The sequence below is a fragment of the Giraffa tippelskirchi genome, chromosome 5, assembly GCF_054371585.1.
Source record: "Giraffa tippelskirchi isolate mGirTip1 chromosome 5, T2T-mGirTip1v1.2.pri, whole genome shotgun sequence".
NCBI classification, from domain to species: Eukaryota; Metazoa; Chordata; class Mammalia; order Artiodactyla; family Giraffidae; genus Giraffa; species Giraffa tippelskirchi.
In genome coordinates this window covers 175,597,746-175,623,573 of record NC_137279.1, presented here as the reverse complement: position 1 = coordinate 175,623,573, position 25,828 = coordinate 175,597,746, and the positions used below count along the sequence as shown (strand labels likewise).

Genomic DNA, 25,828 nt, shown 5'->3' with positions numbered 1-25,828 from the left:
CCTCTGTTTTTATTACATAACAACCTACTCTGTCAGAGGCCGCAGGGGCATGAAGCTCTGGACTGCCTTCTTGGTTTGATGTCTGTTGGTGTGATAACAGCGAAACTGTGCACCTCAAAATAATTTCAGATAAGCCAGACTCATAACAGGGTACAAGAAACGTCTGTTGAATGAAAGAATTACTCTTCCTTTTTTTTTTACCAGGCGCTTTCAAAATAGTCTTTTTCTGTCCCCGGGAATTCAGAGCATGCATGTGCATTGATTGTCCACTAGGAGGAACTCTTTCACAAGATGGGTAGAGCGGAAGTTAAGGGCAAGAATACGGTTCTCTGGAGAAGGAAATAGCAACCCACTTCAGTATTCTTGCCTGGAGAATCCGTATGGACAGAGGAGCCTGGCGGGCTACAGTTCACGGGGTCGCAGAGTCCGACACGACTTAAGCGACTTAGCAGGCAGGCATACAGTTCTCAGTTTGCACAGCAACTCCGCCAAGGGCAGGGGCGGGAAGGTCGGACAGGCCTTAGATGGGGTTCTCACAGCAGTGACTGGATAGGACCAGAGGTTAATTTCTCTGAGTTTGAGGACACCAAATTGCATGGCCAAGGTGGAGCACTCCCCGCCACCAACCATCCCCCCCCCCGCCCACCTCCCCCCAGGATGATGGCAACATCAGGGGACACAGATGATATGGCTGAAAGGACTAACCTTTGTAAAGGTAGGATTGGTTTGTTTTTTCAAAAAAACAAGTATTGATTGAACATCTGTGGTGTGCCAAGTACTATGCCAAGCCCTGGGGGTTTGTTTACTTTTGTTTGTATTGGAGGCGAAAAAGGAATAGTTTGGAAGGGGGAAGGTAAGGAGGCTGTGCTCTGTACCCTGTGTGCTGCGTGGCAGGTGGTGGAGGTAGGGCGAGGACATCCTTCCCTGGGGAGGCTCCAGGGGAAGTGGGCTCTCAGGGAGAGTCCCATTGAGAACAGAAGGTGAAGAGGCTCAGAAGGCCTGGTGACCCCTTCCCTTTGCCACGGTGTCTGCGATGGAGGAGCCAGGAGATGACTTTAACTCCTTTTACACTGAGAACCCCACCTTCCCACCTCCAAGCCTACCGACCTGCCTGGCAGGTCACTCACCTTTCTGTTCTCTTTTCCATTACAGCAAAGTGTCCCTGCTCCCGTCAGAGCCCCACCTTCTACTTCTGCTTGTTCTCTGAAGCACATTCCCGAAGACTTCTCTTCTGAAGCTGCCCCCTCCCTTTTTCTCTGGCAGTTCATCTCCATTCACATGTAGACATGCTCTGTAGATGGCAATTATTCCTCAATAAAGCTGATAAAATTTTAAAACATTTTAAAAAATAGGCTGCATATCACCCAGCTTCAAAATGAGCCCCTCCTTGCTAACCTATGGATTAAATAATATGTAAAAGACATAACCACCCCCCTCAAAAAAAAAAGATTAATTTATCCTGTTCAAAAATGCACAGTTCCAAGTTCCTTGACTTCAAGTTCCCCTCCAGCTCCATTTTTCCATTTGCTTCCTACATGATCTCACAGCTGCTTTTGACCCAGTTGGTCAAAAAACAACTCACTCTTTTCTCTCAGCTTCTGGGATACAACTTTGAGTTTTCCTCCTGCGGTCTGGTTTCACCAAGTCTCCTTTGCTGGTTTTTTCTTTCTCTTACTAGAATGTTGGGTCAGCCTACATCCCACCTCTTTAGCAACACCTTCTCCCTGTGTGATTTTGCCTGGTGTTGTTTTTCAGTCTCTCAGTCATGTCCGACTCTTTGCGACCCCATGGACTGCAGCACGCCAGGCTTTCCTGTCCTTCACTATCTCCCATAGTTTGTTCAAACTCATGTTCATTGAGTCAATGATGCCATCCAACCATCTCATCCTCTGTCATCCCCTTCTCCTCCTGCCCTCAATCTTTCCCAGCATCAAGTTCTTTTCCAATGAGTCAGATCTTCACATCAGGTGGCCAAAATATTAGAGCTTCAGCTTCAGTATCAGTCCTGCCAGTGAATATTCAGGGTTGATTTCCTTTAGGATGGACTGGTTTGATCTCCTTGCTGTCCAAGGGACTCTCAAGAGTCTTCTCCAGCACAACAGTTTGAAAGCATCAATTCTTTGGCTCTCAGCCTTCTTTATGATCCAACTCTCACATCCATACATGACTACTGTAAAAACCTAGCTTTGACTAGATGAACCTTTGTCAGCAAAGTGATTTTGTCTAGTCCCATGGCTTTACACACCACATGTATATGTTATGTATTCAGCTACCAAGTCTGTACCTCTGGCCTTGATCTCTCCCCTGAAATCTCCATGAATGTCTAATAACATCTGAAATGTATAGCCAAAACAGAACTCTCGATTTTTGTTGTAGGAGAATGAGAGAATGATCATATCCTAGGTCTCTAGAGAATCCCTGGGACAGGCCACCAAGTGAGAGTCTTTGGCTTCTCCCAGGAAAGAATTCAAGAGTGAGTCAAAGTAAAGTGAAAGCAGAGATTTGAATTCCATAGGCAAAATATAGTCAGACTCAGAAAGTTTGAGCCTCCCTTGGGTGCAGGAGGGGTTAGTTTTTATGGGCTGTGTCATTTCATAGGCTATTAAGTGGGAGGATTATTTATTTGGGGGAAGGAGTGAGGATTTCTAGCAATTGGGCCACCACCCATTTTTTGACCTTTTAGGGTCAGCCTTGGAACTGTCATGGGGCCTGTGGGTGTATTATTTAGCATATGCTAATGTATTACAATGAGTGTATAATGAAGCTCAAAGTCTATTGGAAGTTGAATCTTTCACCATCTTGGGCCTAGTAGGGTCTAACCAGTTTTTGTCATATCCTGTTTTTCTCAACACCCATGTCATTCTTTACAACTTGTGCCCTGCCCCCTTCCCTCCTGTTTCATTTTCTTCCCCAAACTTGTTCTTTCTCCTATTTTCAATAAAAGTTACGACCACCAACCCAATTGCTCAAGAAAAAGTATAGGACTGATACCAGATGACCAACTTTCTCTCACCTCCCACCCATTCCATCCTTGTCAAGTCCTCAAGGCTCTGCCTCCACTTACTTTCTCTGTTCCCACTGTGATCACCTAGGCTAACCCACCATAGCTTGTTGATAGCTTATGGTGAATGGTGTCAGATTCATGATCACCAAAGAAGAAAATTTTGCTTCAGGACGAGGGACCAGGCTTGATCACTCAAGAGGTTTTGTGTAGCAGAGTTTTATTAAAGTGAGAAAGGGACAGACAAAGCTTCTGACATAGACCTCAGAAGGGGACAGAGAGTGCCCCAATCCCTAGGCTTAGCAAGGGAATTATATACTTTTTAATTGGTTATTACAATAAATCAAAAGAATGTCTCAAGGTTGTAAAGACCTTACTAGACCCACTCCCATAATATACATTTTAAGATAACAGGATTAGTCAGAAGGTTTTCAGGAAGGAGAAACATGTCCTCAACCAGAATACATTATTGTTATATAATCCTTACTAAGGAATGTAGGAAAAAACATTTGTCCTTTCCTCCTCCTTGAGAATTCCAGACCCCTATCTCCTCCTTGAGAGCCCCAGACCCCTTTCTCCTCCTCAGGGACCCTGGAATTCTTCTCAACATGCCTAGGAATTGATTCTCTCATTCCCCCCTTTTCTTTTAGGAGAATTATGTTGCCAAGGTAAAGGAGCGTCATTTTCGTTCCATAACTACTTGCTTCCATCCCTAAATTGTTGAGGCAACATATTCTCCTAACCCTCATATTGAGAGTCTCTGATCCAGAGGCCCCAAGTAATAGTTGGAGGTGGCTGTGGCACTCATAGGAGCCTGGACAACCATTTGTAACTTAGAAGCTTTCAGACAGTTAGAAACAAACCCTGTTTTACAGTTACATAAGGCAAAATAGTCATTAAACCAAGTTAAAACCTAATCAAAATTAAGTCACATTATGTCCATAGTTAAGGTACAATATGTTATACCAGTCCCTCTTAGGATTGTTAGATGTCATCAGATCAAGAAGAGGCATCACATATGATTGCTGTTGGTGAAAGTATTCGCAGAGTTGAAGGAAGTCCTTTCCTTGAAGTGGAGAAACCCACCACAGGAAACCTTCCACTGATGAAGAAGGGACTGCTCCGCAGACCCAGCAGTTAGACCGATTGTGGAATGCAGCATAGGAGTGAGCCCAGGACAGGAAGGCATTGTCTTGAGGATCAAACGGCAGACCCAGGATTTTTGGAGTTAGCAGAAGCAGGCTCACGTAGATTATCAGGCCCATCTGAAAAGTACAAAGCCAGAGCATAGCAAGTAAAGGCATAAAATGACATCACTTAGTTCTGGCCAGGGTGCCATCTCTTAACTCGAGTGTGATGTACCCACAAATCAATTCCTGGCACTTTGACTGCTGTGGGAAAAGAAAGAATAACCTGGTAAGGGCCTTCCCAGAGAGGCTCGAGAGATTGGCCCCCAGATCCCAATGTTTTTATCAGGACCTCAGTTCCTGGCTCAAAGAGAGGCTTGCTTGACTCAGAGGCTGGGTCAGGAGTCACCTCCCAGAGTTCCATTAATGCCCGTTGAAAAGCTGAGAGCTGAGTTACATAATTAGCTAATTCCAAGACTTCAGAGTCTATAACAATGTCTGTGCATAAGAAGGGTCTTCCATAAATACATTCAAAGGGGGACAGTTCCTCCTTTTGGGGAGCAGTTCAAGACCTCATTAATGCTGTGGGTAGAACTTTAAGCCAATTGTCCTGTGTCTCTTGAGTTAATTTGTGCAGATGCCTCTTAATAATGTCATTAGCTTTTTCAACCTTTCCTGAGGATTGGGGTCTCCAGGAACAGTGTAAGTAATATTCTATTCTATTCCTAGAGCTTTTGACACCCCCTGAGTTACAGCAGCTTTAAAGGCGGAGCCACTGTCACTCTGAAGGCTCTGTAGCAGCCCAAACCTGGGAATAATTTCGTGGATTAAAATTCTTATAACCTCCTTAGCCTGTTCACTATGACAGGGAAAAGCCTCAATCCATCTAGCAAGCAAGAATCCATCCAAACTTTTAAGCAAGAATATCCCTTTGCTTTTGGCAATGAGTAAAACCAATTTCCCAGGCCTCTCCAGGATATTTTCCACTTCATTGTAACCCAGATTTTGCTAGCTTTTCAGTCTTTGGGTTATTTTTCTGACAAACCTCACATCTTTTGATAATGTTCTTTAAAGTTTTCGTTACACTTCTACCTTCAAACAAACGAGAAGCCATCTGGTAAGTACTCTCAACACCTAAATGAAAACTCTGGTATAAACTCTTAAGAATTTTCCATTGAGCATTTTCAGGAATTATTAATCATCCATCCTCAGACTATAACTATCCTTTATCATTAATCTTTGCTCCTCTTTTCTCATATCTTTTTAATTCTTGCTTAGCATATTGTGGTTTTTCCTGTTCTACAGGACCTGTTCAGATCAAAGGTGTCTGCAGCAGCGAAGGGGTTTCCGTAATGCGCCGCCTTTCTGGCTTGACAGTCAGCCAGCTGATTAACTTCAGCTACCTGTCCCTGCTGTGCCCTTTGCAATGCATAACAGCTACTTCTTTAGAACAATATATACAGTTAAAAGTCTCTCAGTCTCTCTGAAATGCTTAATAGGTTCTCCTGTTGCCATTTTAAACTGTCTTTCTTTCCATATTTCAGCATGAGCATGTAAAGTCAAATAAGCATACTTAGAATCAGTGTAGATATTTACTCGCTGCCCTTTGCTTAACTCTAGAGCTCGGGTCAGAGCCACAAGCTCCTCTAGCTGAGCACCCATTCCCTGGGGCAGAGATTTTGCTTCTAAAACCTGTTCAGCTGTCACCACAGCATAACCTGCTTTACGCTTCCCATCCTGAACAAAAGAACTGCCATCTGTAAATATTTCCAGGTCAGGATTGTCTAGTGGGGTATCCGTCAGATCTTCCTGAGCCGCATAGTTTAAAGTTAGAAATTGGAAACAATTGTGATCAGGTAATTCATTTTCTTTCTCAGGAAGGAAAGTGGCAGGATTTAAGTTTCCATAAACTTTAAGCTTAGTTATTGGTCCTTCTAACAACAATGACGGATATTTGAGAAGCCTACTGTCAGCCTTCAGAGTGACAGTGGCTCCGCCTTTAAAGCCTACTGTCTGTCATCCAAGTATTAACCTTAGAGTTTAAGATTCCACTCCCATCATGAGAAATCAGTACAGTAAGATTTCACCCATTGATTATTTTGAGAGCTTCAAGTGCAAATAAAGCAGTTGCCCCGATTATACTCAGTGTGGCCACCCAGGTGGCACTGCATCTAATTCTCTGCTCAGATACGAGGTTGCTGGTGAGGCCCTTGGGGTTGTTTAGAACTCTACTTGGGCAGTTTGAATCTCAGTTTGGGTTTTTACTGAGACCAAGGCAACCCTTCCTGGGAGTGTTCCCTGACTTTCAGTTTGCTCATTTTGGAGCCCCAGGTGTGGGGGCAAAGTAGGAGGACAGGAGGGAGCTGAAGCTTTCATATCCAAATCTATACCCTTAAGACATAAGTCCAGCAGGTCTCCCAGAGAGAAAAAGGGCAACATATATGCTACTTCTACCCCTTTCCCTTGTTTTCTACAGAACCAGTCTAATTGTAAAACAGTATTATAATTAAGAGACCCTCCAACCAGCCACCATTCGCCATCCTCCAATGGATACCGTGGCCATTCAGAATCACAGAAGATCAGGCATGTCTTTTTTAAACTCTGGGGATCAAACTTGTCCTAGTTTTTCAAGATACAGTTCAAAGGAGCAAGGCTGGAATTGTTAGCTGCCATCTGTAAGAGAGAAAAAAAAAAAAAGACCAGCGCATCTTTCTACCGGAGGTATCCCTCCCTGCTCTAGATGGGGGTATAGACAGACTTTACACTGAAGCTTTCCTTCCCTGGTCGGACTTTGTTCCTTACGGATGCAGGCACTGTACTTGTCCCTCCGGGCTCTACCACCGAGGCAGGGTGGAGATGCACCAGGGGTAGACCTGATGACATCCCAGACTAATGTCCAGTTCCTCACCATTAAAACCTTGCTTGCCTCTGTTGCCACCCAGGGTGCAATCAGAGTAACCTTCCAGAATGCCTCCCAAGCTAAGACTGCTAGGGGAAACATTCATCTCCTGAGTGCCTGTGCACAACTCTGAGTATATTCTTGACCACAATAAAACCGGTACAAACATAAAACCAATATATTCCTTCTGAGCATCACCACACCAATATGCTGCTGCTGCTGCTGCTGCTAAGTCGCTTCAGTCGTGTCCGCCTCTGTGCGACCCCATAGACGGCAGCCCACCAGGCTCCGCCGTCCCTGGGATTCTCCAGGCAAGAACACTGGAGTGGATTGCCATTTCCTTCTCCAATGCATGAAAGTGAAAAGTGAAAGTGAAGTCGCTCAGTCGTGTCTGACTCTTAGCGGCCCCATGGACTGCAGCCTACCAGGCTCCTCCGTCCATGGGATTTTCCAGGCAAGAGTACTGGAGTGGGGTGCCATTGCCTTCTCCGCCACACCAGTATAAGTGATAGCAAAAGAGATGGTGAAGGGCTGGCCAGTGAGGAAGAAGTTATTTTTGCCCTCAAGTTATTAGGGTCAGTCCTTCCAGTTCATTCCCACAGATCCCACAGAAAGAATATCTAAGGAGTTGGGACAAAAGCCACTAAAGAGCCTCGTCTGGTCCACTAAGAGCTAGTGCTACCAAAGGAAGAAGCCCATTGCACTGCCAATCTGACCAGATCCTGCAAGTCCCAATCTGTGTCCTCAAAAACCTTATGGTCACCAGCAGTGCTTCTATCCACATAGATCGGAGGCACAGCCATAACAAAGACTCACTTTCAGGTCTCTGGCCTCTGAGGCAGCCAAGAGAGTGACCTCTAGCCTGAGAGACATTCCTAGAGCTAGAGCTCTGCCTCACTCCCAAATGTACTCTTGTAATTTTCGGCTCCTAGCAAGGCTAGGTGCTTCCATACATGGGGTCTAAGTAAAAGCGCATAGTAACAGCATGGATCACAAGTCCCTTGAAAGTCTATGATCCGACAGGTTAGCAGTTCTAATTCCCCAAGCAATTATGAAATGGTCAAAGAGACCAGGAAAAGGTGACCGAGAAAGGAAAGTTCGGTCCACATACTTCACCCATTTCTGGCCGCTCCCCTCCCAGGAACCTTGGGTATCTCTTGGCATTGGCAGGTCGGATTAATCCCCCGACAGGTTTCCCCTTTCTGGGGCTGCCTTCAGTCATTAAGAGGCACCGCAAAACCGCAGAACAGGGCTCGTCACTTGCTTCATGCAGGGCGTGTCATTCATTCACACAAGCACACTGTAGTTAGTAAAGCAGAAAACGTGTGTACTGAGAAAGCAGAGAGTCTAGCGCTCTGAGTGCTCTTACCTTGTTCTGAAGATCCCGGATGAGCACCCAAGATGATAGCTTACAGTGAACGGTCTCAGATTTGTGATCTCCAAAGAAGATTTCACTTCAGGACCAGCCTTGATCACTCAAGAGGTTTTGTGTAGCAGAGTTTTATTAAAGTGAGGCAGGGACAGACAAAGCTTCTGACACAGACCTCAGAAGGGGATGGAGAGTGCCCCAATCCCTAGGCTTAGCAAGGGAATTATATACTTTTTAATTGGTTATTACAATAAATCAAAAGAATGTCTCAAGGTTGTAAAGACCTTACTAGACCCACTCCCATAATATACATTTTAAGATAACAGGATTAGTCAGAAGGTTTTCAGGAAGGAGAAACATGTCCTCAACCAGAATACATTATTGTTATATAATCCTTACTAAGGAATGTAGGAAAAAACATTTGTCCTTTCCTCCTCCTTGAGAATTCCAGACCCCTATCTCCTCCTTGAGAGCCCCAGACCCCCTTCTCCTCCTCAGGGACCCTGGAATTCTTCTCAACATGCCTAGGAATTGGCTCTCTCAATTCATTTCAGTCCAGTCACTCAGTCGTGTCCGACTCTTTGCAGCCCCATGGACTGCAGCACGCCAGGCCTCCTTGTCCATCACCAACTCCCGGAGTTTACTCAAACTCTTGTCCACTGAGTCGGTGATGCCATCCAACCATCTCATCCTCTGTTGTCCCCTTCTCCCGCCTTCAATCTTTCCAAGCATCAAGGTCTTTTCCAATGAGTCAGTTCTTGGTGGCCAAAGTATTGGAGTTTCAGCTTCAGCATCAGTCCTTCCAATGAATATTCAGAACTGATTTCCTTTAGGATGGACTAATTGGATCTCCTTGCAGTCCAAGGGAGTCTTCTCCAACACTGTAGTTCAAAAGCATAAATTCTTTGGCACTCAGCTTTCTTTATAGTCCAACTCTCACATCCAGACATGACTACTGGAAAAACCATAGCTTTGACTAGACAGACCTTTGTTGGCAAAGTAATGTCTCTGCTTTTTAATATGCTGTCTAGGTTGGTTGTAACTTGTCTTCCAAGGAGCAAGCGTCTTTTAACTTCATGGCTGCAGTCACCATCTGCAGTGATTTTGGAGCCCCCCAAAATAAAGTCTCTCACTGTTTCCCTTGTTTCCCTACTATTTTCCATGAAGCAATGGGACCAGATGCCATGATCTTAGTGTTCTGAATGTTGACTTTTAAGCCAACTTTTTCACTCTCTTCTTTCACCTTCATCAGAAGGCTCTTTAGTTCTTCTTCACTTTCTGCATAATGGTGGTGTCATCTGCGTATCTGAGGTTATTGATATTTCTTCCAGCAATCTTGATTCCAGCTTGTGCTTCATCCAGCCCAGCATTTCTCATGATGTACTCTGCATATAAGCTAAATAAGCAGGGTGACAATATACAGCCTTGACGTACTCCTTTCCCGATTTGGAAACAGTCTGTTGTTCCTTGTCCAGTTCTAACTGTTGCTTCCTGATCTGCTTACAGGTTTCTCAAGAGGCAGGTCAGGTGGTCTGGTATTATCATCTCTTTAAGAATTTTCCACAGTTTGTTTTGATCCACACAGTCAAAGTCTTTGGCAGTCAATAAAGCAGAAATAGATGTTTTCTGGAACTCTCTTGCTTTTTTGATAATCCAATGGATGTTGGCAATTTGATATCTGATTCCTCTGTCTTTTCTAAATCCAGCTTGAACATCTGGAAGTTCCTTGTTTATGTACTGTTGAAGCCTGGCTTGGAGAATTTTGAGCATTACTTTGCTAGCGTGTGAAATGAGTGCAATTGTGCAGTAGTTTGAACATTCTTTGGCATTGCCTTTCTTTGGGATTGGAATGAAAACTGACATTTTCCAGTCCTATGGCCACTGCTGAGTTTTCCAAATTTACTGGCATTTTGAGTGCAGCACTTTCACAGCATCATCTTTTAGGATTTGAAATAGCTCAACTGGAATTCCATTACCTCCACTAGCTTTGTTTGTAGTGATTTTTCCTAAGGCCCACTTGACTTCACATTCCAGGATGTCTGGCTCTAGGTGAGTGATCACGCCATCATGATTATCTAGGTTGTGAGGATCTTTTTTGTACAATTCTTCTGTGTATTCTTGCCACCTCTTCCTAATATCTTCTGCTTCTGTTAGGTCCATACCATTTCTGTCCTTTATTGTGCCCATCTTTGCATGAAATGTTCCCTTGGTATCTCTAATTTTCTTGAAGAGATCTCTAGTCTTTCCCATTCTATTGTTTTCCTCTATTTCTTTGCACTGATCACTGAGGAAGGCTTTCTTATCTCTCCTTGCTATTCTTTGGAACTCTGCATTCAAATGGGTATATCTTTCCTTTTTCTCCTTTGCCTTTCTCTTCTCTTCTTTTCACAGCTATTTGTAAGGCCTCCTCAGACAGCAATTTTGCCTTTTTGCATTTCTTTTTCTTGAGGATGGTCTCGATCCCTGCCTCCTGTACAATGTCACAAACCTCTGTCCATAGTTCTTCAGGCACTCTGTCTATCAGATCTAATCCCTTGAATCTATTTCTCACTTTCACTGTATAATTGTAAGGGATTTGATTTAGGTCGTACCTGAATAGTCTAGTGGTTTTCCCTACTTTCTTCAATTTAAATCTGAATTTGGCAATAAGGAGTTCATGATCTGAGCCACAGTCAGCTCCTGGTTTTGTTTTTGTTGACTGTATAGAGCTTCTCCATCTTTGGCTGCAAAGAATATAATCAATTTGATTTCAGTATTGACCATCTAGTGATGTTCATGTGTAGAGTCTTCTCTTGTGTTGTTGGAAGAGGGTGTTTGCTATGACCAGTGCATTCTCTTGGCAAAACTCTATTACCCTTTGCCCTGCTTCATTCTGTACTCTAAGGTCAAATTTGCCTGTTACTCCAAGTATTTCAGGGCTTCCCTTGTGGCTCAGCTGGTAAAGAATCTGCCTGCAATGCAGGAGGCCTGGGTTTGATCCCTGGGTTGGGAAGATCCCCTGGAGAAGGGAACTGCTACCCACTCCAATATTCTGGCCTGGAAAATCCCATGGACTATATAGCCCTTGGGGTCACAAAGAGTTGGTTGGGATTCCCTGGTGGCTCAGACGGTAAAGCATCTGTCCGCAATGTGAGAGACCCAGGTTCGATCCCTGGGTCGTGAAGATCCCCTGGAGAAAGAAATGGCAACCCACTCCAGTACTATTGCCTAGAAAATTCCATGAATGGAGGAGCCTGGTGGGCTACAGTCCATGGGGTCGCAAAGAGTTGAACACGACTGAGCAACTTCACTTTTCACTTTCTTTCACCAAGTATTTCTTGGCTTCCTACTTTTGCATTCCAGTCCCCTATAATGAAAAGGACATCTTTTTTGGATGTTACTTCTAGAAGGTCTTGTAGGTTTTCATAGAACCATTCAACTTCAGCTTCTTCAGCATTACTGGTCGGGGCATTGACTTGGATTACTGTAATATTGAATGGTTTGCCTTGGAAATGAACAGAGATCATTCTGTCATTTTTGAGATTGCATCCAAGTACTGCATTTTGGACTCTTTTGTTTACTATGACGGCTACTCCATTTCTTCTAAGGGATTCTTGCCCACAGTAGTAGATATAATGGTCATCTGCGTTAAATTCACCCATTCTAGTCCATTTAGTTCGCTGATTCCTAAAATGTTGACGTTCACTCTTGCCATCTCCTATTTGACCACTTCCAATTTGCCTTGATTCATGGACCTAACATTCCAGGTTCCGATACAATATTGCTCTTTACGGCATTGGACTTTACTTCCATCACCAGTCACATCCACAACTGAGTGTTGTTTGATTCTCTCACTGTCTTCTAGTTTATCTTTCTGCTTCCATTCTGGGCCCCTGCAGTCCATTCCCCTACTATAGTCACTATCATTTTTAAAACATAAACTAGGCAACATCACTCCTTAGCTTCCCATTGAACCTGGCCTGAACTGTATACTTGCCATGGCTTGCAAAGCCCTAGGCCTTGAATTGATGGTCAACTTCTCAAATTTCAAGTTGTCATCTCAGACGTCACTTCTGAGAGAGGCCTTCCAACCACTCTCTCTAAGCTTCCCCATTCCTTCCCACCATCCCTCTAGGTCTTTCTCCATCATCTTACATCATAGCATTTATCTCCTTCGAAAATGACCTCATTTATTTGTTTATTGTCTGTCCTCTGTTAGAAAGTCCATTCCAGAAGAGCTGAGACTTCATCTTCTCTGTTTACTGTTGTATCCCTAATGCCTAAAGGGCACTAGCAAGAGTAAGCTCTTAAATATTTGTTGAACCGAATAAATTGAGATGACTGAATTGTGTATACCCTAATTTGTACTAACAGTCATGATAATGGGAATAGAATTTGAAATACCTAGTTTTTTCAGCCTAGATGGCTACATGGAGGCTGTGTGTCTTAAGTGACTCTTTCTGCGAGTTCTTAGAAACAAGGCAAGTGTTCAGAAGAGGGAAAAGAGAAGGAAGGTAGGAAATGGTAAGATTCTCAAGCAGAGGATGGATATTCTGGTTGCTGCTGCTGCTGCTGCTAAGTCACTTCAGTCGTGTCCGACTCTGTGGGTTTCCCACAGACGGCAGCCCACCAGGCTCCCCCGTCCCTGGGATTCTCCAGGCAAGAACACTGGAGTGGGTTGCCATTTCCTTCTCCAATGCATGAAAATGAAAACTGAAAGTGAAGTCGCTCAGTCGTGTCCGACTCTTAGCAATCCCATGGACTGCAGCCTACCAGGCCACTCCGTGCATGGGATTTTCCAGGCAAAAGTACTGGAGTGGGGTGCCATTGCCTTTTCCGGTATTCTGGTTACCTACTTCTTATAACAAGCCATGCCAACTTTTGTGTCGTAAAACGATCACTATTTTACTGTCACATATTATGTAGGTCAGGAATTTGAACATGATGTAGCAGGGATAAATTATCTCTGCTCCATGATATCCAGGGCCTCAGCTGAAAGACAACGGGGGCCACAGCAGGAACTAGAGTGAAACTAGTGAGCATTACTTACTGATTTTTCCTTTTGTCTCAGGCTCCAGTATGGCTCCATGTGGCACTCTTACTGATGCTGTGTTTTTTTGTTTTCGTTTTTATTTTTGGTTGCACTGGGTCTTCATTGCTGCATGCAGTTTTCTCCAGATGCAGCAAACAGGGGTCTTTGTTGCAGTGTGCAGGCTTCTCTTTGAGGTGACTTCTCTTGTTTTGGAGCACAAGTGTTAAGCACACAGGATTCAGCAGTTGCAGCTGGTGGGTTCTAGGGCACAGGCTCAGTAGTTGTGGCACAAGGACTTGGTTGCTCTGCAGCATGTGGAGTCTTCCCAGACCGAGGATTGCACCTGTGTCCCCCACATTGGCAGGTGGATTCTCATCCACTGTACCACCAGGGAAGCCCTTACCGATTCTGTTTTTATATAACATTTCGATAGGTTGTTCATCATAAATTGTTTTGCTTTTTTTTTTTTTTTTGGCTGCACTGGGTCTTCATTGCCGCATGCAGGCTTCTCATTGTGGTGGCTTCTCTTGTTGCAGAGCACAGGCTCTAGAGCACAGGGGCTCGGTCGTTGTGGCATGTGGGCCTCTCTAGTTGTGGTTTGAGGGCTTAGTGCTCCTCAGCTTTGTGGGATCTTAGTTCCCTGATCAGGGATCAACCCCTCGTTCCCTGCATTGGGAGGCAGATTCGCAACTACTGGACAACCAGGGAAGTCCCTTGCATTCATTTTTGAATTGCATTAAAAAGTATCTTTCTTGATTACTGGATTTTGGCCCTTCCCTTAAATTTTGCAACACAGGCAGATGCCTCACTTGCCTTGCCCTAGTCCCAGCCTTGAGCTGCACCAGCAGACTGGGACTTGTGCTGGGTCTTGAAGGTGGGACTCAGAGCTGGGCCTGTGCCCTGCAGCACACCTTCATGTGGCCTCTCCCTGTAGCTCTGTGGCTTAGGCTTCTCTGAGCTCAGTGGCCGGATTCCAAGAGGGGGCAGCCTGAGCAAGCTTCCAAGACATTCCCAACCAAAGCTGCATGGCATTTCTTGACCTAGCTTCATAAGTCACATAGCGTCACTTCCTGCCCAGACTCAAGGGAAGCAAGCAGCTTCTACCTCTTGATGGGAGGAGGATCAGATAATTTTATGACCAAGTTTTAAAACGACGACAGTGGGACTTGTGGCACCTGGGGCACACGTGTGGTGCTGGCTCTATGTCTGTCTAGGTGAGATAAGCTTCTTTTTCTTCCTCTTTCTTCCCTGTCTCAATATTCTCAGGCAGTTTCCTAAAATATGTCTGTCTGGCTGAGCTGGATTTTGTAACATTACATCTCCCCCACAGCCATGCAGGGGCCCTGGGAGGAGCTGTGGTTCAGGGAGCCCCGGGAGCCCCGTCTTGAAGGTCGTGGGGAATGCCCTGCCCTTCCAGGTTTTTACAAAGAGTGGAAGAGGAAACCGGGACCAAGCCATGGCTTTCTGGTCCCCACTGCAGCAGATTCTGATTGTCTATTCTCGTCTGTTATTCACTTTCTCATAGAAATAACCGGGGAAAGGGTTCTGACGCCTACATCCGCTAATTTCTGAGGATTTTTTTTCCCCATAGAATTAAGATTTTAGAATTTCTTTTAATAATGATCCCATTCAACCTAAAAGAGTCAAAATTAAAATTAAGGGGGGACTTCTCCAAAGTGGTCCTGCCTGGAATTTATCTCCATTTATAATGACTCTGAAGTGAAAAATGGCAGTTTCCTCCCAGGGAGGATTGCTGTTCCAGGAATTAGTGGCAGATGGGGACTTAATCATCACTCACTGGTCTCCCTCCGTGAAGAAGAGAAATGTCAAAGTCACAAACTTTTTTGGAAGGAGAAATTAATTCTTTTGGGAATCTGAAATATATATCTGTGTGGGTAAATATATTAGTATCTGTTACAAATAAATTATTATCTTAGCATCATTAAAAATTACTATGTATGACTTAATAAGAAACTGACCCATCAGTATAAATTAATTTGCCAAATGTATGCTTACCCAAAAATCAACTGACCAGACGACCAATTTGCTGAGTGCCCAGTTCACCAAATCACCAACTTACTGAAAATATGTTTACTTTAAATATTTAAAGTATAAGGATATCCCTGGTAGTCCAGTGGTTAAGAATCTGCCTTCCAATACAGGGAACACAGGTTCGATCCCTGGGGATCGAACTAAGATCCCACATGCTGTGGGGCAACGAAGCCCGAGCATCACAACTAGAGAGGCCCAAGCACCACAATGAAGACCCAGGGCAGTCAAAACATAAAAATAAAAAAGTTAAAGTGTATAGCAGCTCCTCTTGGTTGTATTGGTAGGGCCTAAGAGAGCTGGGAGAAGCCAGAACTTCTGAGTTTTCAGAAGTTCTGCCCCTCCATACCCACTTCCTACCCTTCATTGGCCCCCTTCTCTGGCCCTTGCCCTCCCTTTCTCTGCCGAACCCCCTCCCACCCCCTCTTCTCTCAAGGATGGGCAGTCTAGGCCATGTAGCATGGTGACCTCCAGCAAGTTCCCTCATCAGGTCTCCCCTTCTTGCCCCTACCCATTGCCACTGCAGCCTCAGAGAGCTCAGGCAAAGACAAATGAAGATTCCTTAAAATGCTGCCATGAAGGCAACATGAAAGACATTATATTCAAACTTTGCAGAAATCCACAAAATCTGTTAAATCAGTTCATCTATATTCATTACCTATTGCTTATATAATAAATCACCCTAAAATCCAGTAGCTAAAAAAAAAAGATGAACATTTATTATCTCCCACAGTTTTTGTGGATCAGGAATCTGGGAGCAGCTTAACTGAGTGGTTCTGGCTCAAGGTGTGTCATATGGTCGCAGTCAGGTGGTCAGCTGGGGCTATCATCATCCAAAGGCATGACCAGGCCTGGAGGACCCACTTCCAGGGTGGCTCACTTACTCACTTGGCAAGCTAGTGCTGGCTGTCAGCAGGAAGCCTCTGTTCTTCACCACATGGATCTTGCTATAGGGCTGCTTGAGTGTTCTGACAACATGTCAGCTGGCTTCTCCTGGAGCAAGTGATCCAAGAGACAGCAAAGAGGAAGCTCCGGTATCTTTTATAATCTAATTTCAGAAGCTGCATATGTCACCTCTGTTTTACTCTCTTCATTGGAAGGCAGTCACTAAGCTGACCCCACACACAAGGGGAGTAGAGAATTGGGTTCCTCCTCTTCAAAGGAGGACATTTGTGGACATATTTCTTTCTGGTCCGCACCTTGCGATAAGTGAGATTTTGGTGAAAGTCGTTCAGTTGTGTCTGACTTTTTATGACCCCATGGAGTGTAGCCCTCCAGGCTCCTCTATACATGGGATTTCCAGGGCAAGAATACTGCAGTGGTTAGCCATTCCCCAGCTCTACTGGAAAAGGAAGCAAAGCTCTCTATGGATGGCACTGAGGCGGACTTCTTAAGTGTGACCAGTAGGTGGCAGTCTTGCCTGGGTGTGAAGAAAAGGACAGGACACTGGTTTTCGCCAGCTCTAGGAGCAAAGAATTGTAAAAACTAACTTCATCAGAGCTGAGAGCGCTGGAAACGGTTGCCTGACAGAGCAACAATTCCCAGATGCAGGGCCATTTCTGAGACACACAAACATGAAGCCTGCTGCTACAGCTCTGTCTGCTATTCACTGAGATCCCCCGGGGAAGTTTTTGTTCTGGGTTTCTGCATCTATCAGACAGGTGATCACAGAGCTTTCTTTCGGAGCTGACAGGCTGTGGGCTCTGTGGTTCCTCTTTGGATTGGAGGAATCCTTCCCCTTGCACTGTAGTTTCCTTCAAGCGTCGGTGGCATGTTCCTTGCATATTTTGTTTACTGCTGTCTCAGTCAGTGCCAACGCTGTAGTTGACAGGTACCCAATGTGTTACTTGTCAAATTAATGGGCATGAGCCCTGCAGAGCTTCTTCTCAGCCTCACTGGGCATGAGCTCTCAACTCCAAACCCTCCTGATCATATTCTCCTCCCTGAGGACTCTGATCCCTTCCTTCCCAGACCCACACTGTCCTGGCTTCCTCCTTTCTCTCTGGATACTACTTCTTAGCCCTTCATACATTCCTGTTCTTCCACCAGTCCCTTAGGTATTGGTTTCTTTTTCTCCTAGGATTCAATCCCAGGTCATCTTCTCTTCTCTTCTTTTTTGGTTCTGTGGCACCTCACCCACTCCCGTGGTTTTAATTACCATGTATAATGATAGAAATAATAGCTCTTGGAGCAGGAAATGGCAACCCACTCCAGTATTCTTGCCTGGGAAATCCCATGGAGAGAGGAGCCTTGCAGGCTATAGAAGAGCCTTTTTTCACAGGGTGGCAAAAGAGTTGGACACAACACAGTGACTAAACAACAACAACAAAGTTTAATAAAAGTGAGTTACAACCATGCTGATACTAAATATGTTGCTTTTCATGGCAAAGTTCTTTTGGTACATATTTACATTTCAAATATACAAAAGTAAGACAATCCAGTAAGTTTAGCTTCCAGGGAACAACTCCTGGTCAGAAGGTAATCATTCCAGTCTCATTTCATGCACATGAGGGGTTTGAGTACCATAGGAGAGTAGCCCCCTAAAAAAAAAGAAGAAGGAAATAATCATAGCTCACAAATAGATGGGGGAAAAGTGGAAACAGTGACAGATTTAATTTTCTTGGGCTCCAAAATCACTGTGAATGGTGGGTGCAGCCATGAAATTAAAAGATGGTTGCTCTTTGGACGAAAAGCTATGACAAACCGAGAGAGCATGTTAAAAAGCAGAAACATCACTCTGCCAACAAAGGTTCATACGATCAAAGTTATGGTTTTTCCAGTAGTCATGTATGGATGTGAGAGTTGGACCATAAAGAAAGCTGAGTGCCGAAGAATTGATGCTTTCGAATTGTGGCGCTGGAGAAAACTCTCAAGAGTCCCTTGGATAGCAAAGAGTTCAAACCAGTCAGTCCTAAAGGAAATCAACCCTGAATATTCACTGGAAGGACTGATGCTGAAGCTGAAGTTCCAGTACTTTGACCAACTGATGCGAAGACCCGACTCATTGGAAAAGACCCTGCTGCTGGGAAAGATTGAAGGCAAAAGGAGAAGGGGCAACAGAGGATGAGATGGTTGGATGGCATCACCGACTCAATGGACATGAGTTTGAGCCAACTCTGGGAGATAGTAAAGGACAGGGAAGCCGGGCATGCTGCAGTCCATGGGGTCCCAAAGAGTCAACACGACTTAGAGACCGAACAACAATGACACCTTTATATAGAATTATTGACTATATGCTCAGTACTGCTCTAGCTCTTTACTCACCAAGTCCTCACAACAAGCTGATGAGGCAGGCATCACCTATTACTTTGGTTTTGTGGTTGAGGGTCAGAGTGGCTGGGTGGCTGCTGTGCAGCTGAAATCTCTCTCCTGAGCCTGAGGACCTGACCCTCATATTCACTTGCCTTCTAGACATCTCCCCCTAGATGTCACTGACCACGTTCAGTATTAGAATCCTGATTTTCCTACTCCAAACCTTTCATTTTCTGAGGTCCTAGTCTCAGCAAAAAAAAGCACCCAGTCAACCCAGGCTACACATGTGGGTAATCATCATCTGCTCTTGGTTCCCACCTTCAACCAACTTCTAACAAGACCAGTCAACTCTAACCCAGTATCATTCAGATCTGCTCCCCCTTCTCCATTCTGTCTCCACTGCTGTAATTCAAGTCTTTGTATTTCTCACATCTACACTGACCTCCATCTCTCCCTCATGGTGCCCACACAATCTCTTTTCCTGGTTCTCCACCAAAGAGGATGCAGTGGGGCTTAGTTTAATGGAGAAGAATATGAGTTTTGGAATCCAACAGAGTTATTTCATTACTCATTAACTATTTGACCTGGGGCAAGCTTGTCAATATTCCTGAGTCTTAAGTCTTCTCTGAAATGAAAGATGAGAAAACATCTGCTCTATAGGGTGGTGGGTGCATGCAAAGCCTCCAGAAACTGAGGCTGGCTTGTCTTAGCTCTACCACCCATCTCACAGCCTTGGCTCTCACTCAGTGATCTAGCACCCTGTGTGCCAGCCACACCTCCCAGCTTGCCTGGCCACCAGGGTGGCACACACTATCCAACATGGCACCCGCCACATTCTTCCTTCCTTCTCTTCTCCTCATGGCCTTGCTAGTTCACTGCCACCTTCTCCACCCCCTCAACATGCCCTCACACCAGCCCAGCTCTTCCCATGGCTCTTTTAACACATCATAAATGCCAGTTTCTTTACTGGTACTCTCCATTGAACTGTGTCATCCCTGAGGGCGGGGATTGTATCTTAGGCCTCCTGATAACCCCAGCACAGGGATCTGGCACAGAGAAGATGCTCAAGAAGTATTTTGTTAGATGAATGAATCAACCAATGAATAAATCCACGGCAGCTTCAATTTAGGCCAGTTGGATGTTGTCAGCACCACAGGCTTCAGGCAAAGCTGCTAAAGGTCTCCTGTTCCTGTTCCTTCTGCTTTCTGAATGAGTCTGATATAATGAGTAACTAGCACAGGGTATAGAGTTGTAACTGGCTGTGGTTCTTTTGGAGACATTTGGGCAGGAACTAGCACTTTGGGTGTAAACAGTGACAGCTGTGAAATTTAAAACTCAATAAAAAGTGATTCAGTGAATAAAATTTTATTTTGTAAAGGATCTACATGCATAATCAAGGAGCAGATATATAATCAATTAAGCCTCAAGCATTGGTGTAAAGTAAATAGACAGAACCAGATATTTGTCTCCTGAAGTGCTTAGTCCCACGTGGATGGAGAATGCCATTGTTGGTCAGGGAAACTTCACTGAAATATCTTCATCCATTCATTTTTACCCTGAATGTTCACCAAATCACTTCTTGCTGCAGGAAGAACTCTCTGAGGTACAGGGAGGCAGTTTTTCCAGGGCATCCTGGCACTAAGGTGCCATCAGCTCGTGCCTGACAAGTACCCAGCTAGTACTGTGAGCTGTGCTGTAGCTGACCAGGCCCCTGTAGTCAGATATAAGGAGGAAATAACTACTCAGACCCCAAAACCAAGCAGCACTAATTCAAGAAAAAGGAAGAAAAGGTTTCATGACCAAACAATAAAAGAACAAGTGAGAAAGACTTGGGGATTGTGGCACTAGACCAGAGCTACCAAGTGTCCAGAGGCATCCCAGGCTTCATTTTTGTCCAAGTGGAAAAGTATTTGGGGGAATGCAGGGAGACTCAGTGTGCTGGTGGCTTTCCCTCCACACTGTTGCTGTCTCTGTGATTCCAAATTAGAAACATACCTGAGTAATCAGAGGTCGGAGTGAAGCATAGCTGGGATTGCAAGAGCTACCTCAGTAGAACTGGATGCAAGAGAAAGTGCAGAAGCAGTGGCCAGCTGTTTCTGAATCAGGTTGGCCCACAAGGGAAAGGGGCTGCCCCAGAAAGCCTGCCCCCAGACTGCCAAGAACTGGAAGAGGTAGCACCAGACATCCTTGAGAATTTTCCTCCTGGGAGAATAATTCTTTGATTCTGTGACTGGGAAAAACAGGCTGAGACCAAGTAAGGTTTATTCCAACAATGCAAGGCTGGTTTGATATCCCAAATCAACCAATTTAATGTACCAAGTTAACACGCTAAAGAAGAAAAATCACATTATTAGATCAATCAGTGCAGAAAATGCATGTGACAAAATTCAACACTCATTTGTAATTAAAAATTCTCAGAAAAATAGGACTAGAGAAGAGCTTCCCTGGGTATTCCCTGGCAGTACAGTGGTTAGGACCACACTTTCATTTCCAAGGGCCTGAGTTTAATCCCTGGTTGGGGAACTAAGATCCTGCAAGCCACATAGCATGACCAAAAGAAAAAAAAAAGGAAAATAGAGAGAGAAGAACTTCCCAACTTGATAAAAGGCATCTACCAGGAAAAAAAATCTACAGCTAACATTATACTTAATAACGAAAGACTGAATGCTGTCCCTGGAAATTCAGGAACAGAGCCAGTATGTCTGCTAAAGGATTACTTCTAGCAAAAGAAAAATAATCCTAGGAGACAATAGAGACAGGTCTTTCACATTTCTGCATATATTGTAAACGATATACTTGCTGCTCTCCATTCCAGACTACATTTTCAAGGATGTTTGTTTGGCAAACAGCTTTGGAAAATAAAGATAGTTTCCCCCTTTATAGCAAAGGGCAGGCGTGCTTACTGACTACTGTATAGCATTCAGGTTCTCTGAAATCAGGACTCCTCTTTGTAATGAAATCCATCTGTGTTACTTCCATGCTGCTGCTGCTGCTGCTGCTGCTAAGTCGCTTCAGTCGTGTCCGACTCTGTGCGACCCCATAGACGGCAGCCCACCAGGCTCCGCCGTCCCTGGGATTCTCCAGGCAAGAACACTGGAGTGGGTTGCCATGTCCTTCTCCAATGCATGAAAGTGAAAAGTGAAAGTGAAATCGCTCAGTCGTGTCCGACTCTTCGTGACCCCATGGACTGCAGCCTACCAGGCTCCTCTGTCCATGGGAGTTTCCAGGCAAGAGTACTGGAGTGGGTTGCCATTGCCTTTTCCACTTCCATGCTCTATGAGGGCAAAGGGAACTGATACAAAAAAAAAGAAAACCCATAATATCAATATTAAGAATTTAAAAGGTGACATCATTATAGATGGTACATTCATTAAAATGATTTTTGATGATATAATGAAAACTTCTTTCAATATGTTTGAAAATTTAGATGAAAACAGCTAGAAAATAAAATTTACTAAAACAGACTTAGAAGGAGAAAGCCCAAATAGTCCTCTATTAAAGAAAATTAATCAGTAATTAATTTTTCCATAGGATCAGAAGCTTCAGAGAATTCTATCAAACATTCAACAAAAAAAATTCTAGGTTTACACAAATTCTTCCAGAGGTTAGAAAAAGATAGTACATCTTTTCCAAAATTCTCTTTTACAGATTTTCCTGGAGGAGTGGCCATAGTACAGGAATAGATACCAGTCTTGGAGAGTTATAATCAGTTAATGTGGCAAATGTAGCTAAGTGTACTCTGGTTTCTCTTCAGATGGTTTATCCTTTACTCTTTACTAAAGATTTCCTGGAGAGGAAAGTGTGGGAAGTTGCCTTATTTCTCATCGAAAAGGAAAGTTTCCAATGTTTCATCTATTAGGTATGATGCTTGTTATAGCTTTCTATAGATAGCTCTTATCAGACTGATATTTAATTTTGTCAAACTTTTTTTTTCTATGAAGATGATATACATGCATTCCCAGATGGCACGTTATTCTTTTTACATACTGCTGGATTCAATTCGCTAATATTTTGTGAAGAATTTTTGCACCTATGTTCACAAGTAACCTTGCTGTATAATTTCTGTAGAAAAAAAGAAAAGTAAAAAAGTCGCTCAGTCGTGTCCAACTCTGTGACCCCGTGGATTATATAGTCCATGAAATTCTCCAGGCCAGAATACTGGAGTTGGTAGCCTGTCCCTTCTCCAGCGAATCTTCCCAACCCAGGAATTGAACCAGGGTCTCCTGCATCGCAGGCGGATTCTTTACCAACTGAGCTATCCACGAATCCCAATAACTTCTGTAGAGCCTCACTTAACAGCTGAGAGGGCAGGGAACCAGACAGCCTATTTCCCAACCTACAGCTTAAACTTGAAACTGCTTTCTAATGCAAGTTGGTCATACCTTCTACTTTTCAGAACCTACTTGTATTTCTACACATCAGGAATTGTTGTTGTTCAGTTGTTGAGTTGTGTCTGACTCTTTTGTGACTCCATGGACTATGTAGCCCACCAGGCTCCTCTGTCCATGGGATTTTCCAGGCAAGAGAATACTGGAGTGAGTTACCATTTCCTTTTCCAGGAGATCTTGCCGACACAGGGATTGAAACTGTCTCTTTGGCAGGTAGACTCCTTACCACTCGGCTACCTAGGAAGTCCACAAAGTCTACATACTTAGCTTCAAATAAGTGAAACCTCAAAAGGCCACACCACCAGTCTCAATTGTTCTTCTTCACAGAAGTCTTTGCTAAGACACAAAAGGTAACCAGAGGACAAAGTGAACCATGAAAGCATGTATTTCTCTACCATCAGTGCCCATTGTCCCATGATACTCCCTTATAATGTGTGGTGCCTTTGCACCTACCAACAAAAGTCTTTCTTCCATTGTAGAGAATTATCCCTAAATATGTTCTTATTTTCCTGGTAGCTGTCAGTAAAGAATCTGCCTCCAATGCAGGAATCAGCCTGCAATGCAGGAGACCCAGATTCCATTCCTGGGTCCGGAAGATTCCCCTGGAGAAGGAAATGGCAACCCACTCCAGTATTCTTGCCTGGAAAATCCCACGGACAGAGGAGCCTGGCGGGCTCCAGTCCACGGGGTGGCAAGAGTCCGACACGACTTAGCGACTAAACCATCACCATCACCATGTTCTTACTGGGTAAGATGTCCTAACAAGAAAATAAAACGGGTAACTTAAGTTATTAAAACAGATAATATAACGTTGCATTTTGATATGCAAATAAGCTAATCAGGGAAACAACTTCGCCCCTGGGAGTAAGTGGAGAGACTGGTGGCATTGACTTTCAAGCTGAGGGAGAGCGCATTTCTGTCTTTCAGGCCGCAAGCCCCACCACACCCCACCCCACCCGCCGTGTTTATCCGGTGTACCACCGCATTGCCATCCAGCTCTCCCTCTGGTTCCTTTTTCTTACAAAAATATTCCGCCCTCCTCCATCTTCCCAGGTATTCCTACAGCCCACGGACCCCGTTTACAGCATTTGTCACCAAACTGGTCTAGGGGGACAGTAGGCTTCCTATGCAGATTGGCCGAAAGGCTGAGTCAAAGCTGGAACGACTGGGAAGTATCTACAGAAAAGCCCCTCAGTAAATTCTAGTCCCCTCTTCCTTCCTAACCCAATCTTTCCCTCCTTTTGCTTCCATCACTTCCTAGCTGTGGTACCCCCTAGGCAAGTGCTTTACCCCTCTGTGCCTCATCCCCTCAAATGTAAAATGGGCATAAAACTCGTCGTGCTGGTGCAAAGCGGACCTCGTCGGTCCTGGCGGGCGAGCGGCGGTGGGATATCGAGAGCGCTCAGCACAGAGCCTGGGCAAACAAGGCCTCGACAAGGGTTCGTCAGAAACTCAAAGTTTCTCTAAACTTCTGTCAGCCTTGCCTCTTTTCTCATTTTCTGCCACACAGCCCCACCCACCTGCTCTGTCTCCTTCTCACCCCGTCTTTCCCGATCCTGTCTCTCTCTGAAGACCCGACCCCTCCCTCCTCCACAAAACCTACTCGATTCCTCAAAGGCGGAAAGCGGCCCTGCCTCTGCGCGGCCTTCAGCTTTTTCACCCTCTAAGCCTCAAACCCTTTCTCCTCCCGCTCTAGCTGCTTCTGTGAATCCCAGGGGACCTCGCCCCCCTCCTCCCTCTCCTCTTTGACCACCAGTTCCAGGAGGGCCGGGCCAGCTGCCCCCACGCCTGGCACATTGTTGGCCAGAAAGAGGAGCTACGAAAGGTCGATAAAGAAGGCGGAGGGTGCTTCCTTGCGGGGGTAGGGAGTGAGTGGAGCGGCCGGCCTCTCCAGCGCCTCTGCCTTCCCCAGCCATCGAGCTGATCAAGGACCTGGTCAACTACGACGTGTGCCCAGCGCTGCTCAAGGGCCTCGTAGCGCTACTGATACCGTCCTTCAAGGAGACCAGCAAACTGCAGTTCCAGATCGTCAGCGGTAGGGATCCGCTCGGATTGGGGGGTGGGCCCTGGCGGGGCAGGAGGGAGAGGCGGGTTCCTCCCAGTCTCACGGCCACTCCCTCTTCCAGACTCGTCGGTCCGTGAGCTCACCGCCCACCTGCCGCTGTTTTTGCAGCAGGCCGCGGCCGCCAAGGCCATCGGGTAAGCGGGCCGCAGGTGGTGGGCGGATGCGGCAAGCCGGGCTCTGCGCTGCCCGCGCGCCGGGGGAGGGCTCCGGCCGCCGAAGGGTCCCACCCTACCACCGCACCCCGAATCCCACCCCCACCCCCAAACCACCCCACCCCCGCCCAGGATCCTAGCGCGCAGCAACACGACCCTGGCCGAGCAGATGCTGCACCTGCGAGTGGTACACAGTCTGATGGCCGCCATGGGCAACATGGATCACAGCAACAGCCAGCGGCAGGCCAGCCTCACGCTGGAGGTGCCCGGGGCAGCTGGGCGGCGGGCGGGCACGGCGCACGGGCACTGCAGTCACGCCCCACCCTCGCCCGCCCATCACAGTACTTCGTGCAGTTATTCCCGGTGGTGGAGGAGCACGTGCGCAAGACCATGGGGGAGGAACTCTACAAGCTCTTCCTAGTAAGTGGGACAAAACAGTGGCCCTGCGCCTGTCGCAGCTCACGCCCTCCGCCCCCATCCATGGACACCTCACGCAAGATCCGGCTGGGGCGGGC

The 25,828-nt window shown here is 45.5% G+C and overlaps 1 protein-coding gene across 40 annotated transcripts in view; it reads left to right on the top strand.

Moving 5' to 3' along the window:
• Positions 1-25,828, top strand: part of ARMH1 (armadillo like helical domain containing 1) — a 58,491-nt gene that overhangs the window by 32,024 nt on the left and 639 nt on the right. For 37 of the 40 annotated variants that reach the window (XM_081488756.1, XM_081488783.1, XM_081488782.1 and 34 more), the window contains 4 exons: positions 25,009-25,131; positions 25,223-25,295; positions 25,446-25,575; positions 25,656-25,733. In XM_081488756.1, coding sequence (XP_081344882.1) covers positions 25,009-25,131; positions 25,223-25,295; positions 25,446-25,575; positions 25,656-25,733 — 404 coding nt within the window. Of the gene's footprint in view, positions 1-24,149; positions 24,291-25,008; positions 25,132-25,222; positions 25,296-25,445; positions 25,576-25,655; positions 25,734-25,828 lie in introns of all 40 variants that reach the window. The other 3 variants (XM_081488745.1, XM_081488747.1, XM_081488746.1) reach the window with 1 other exon arrangement.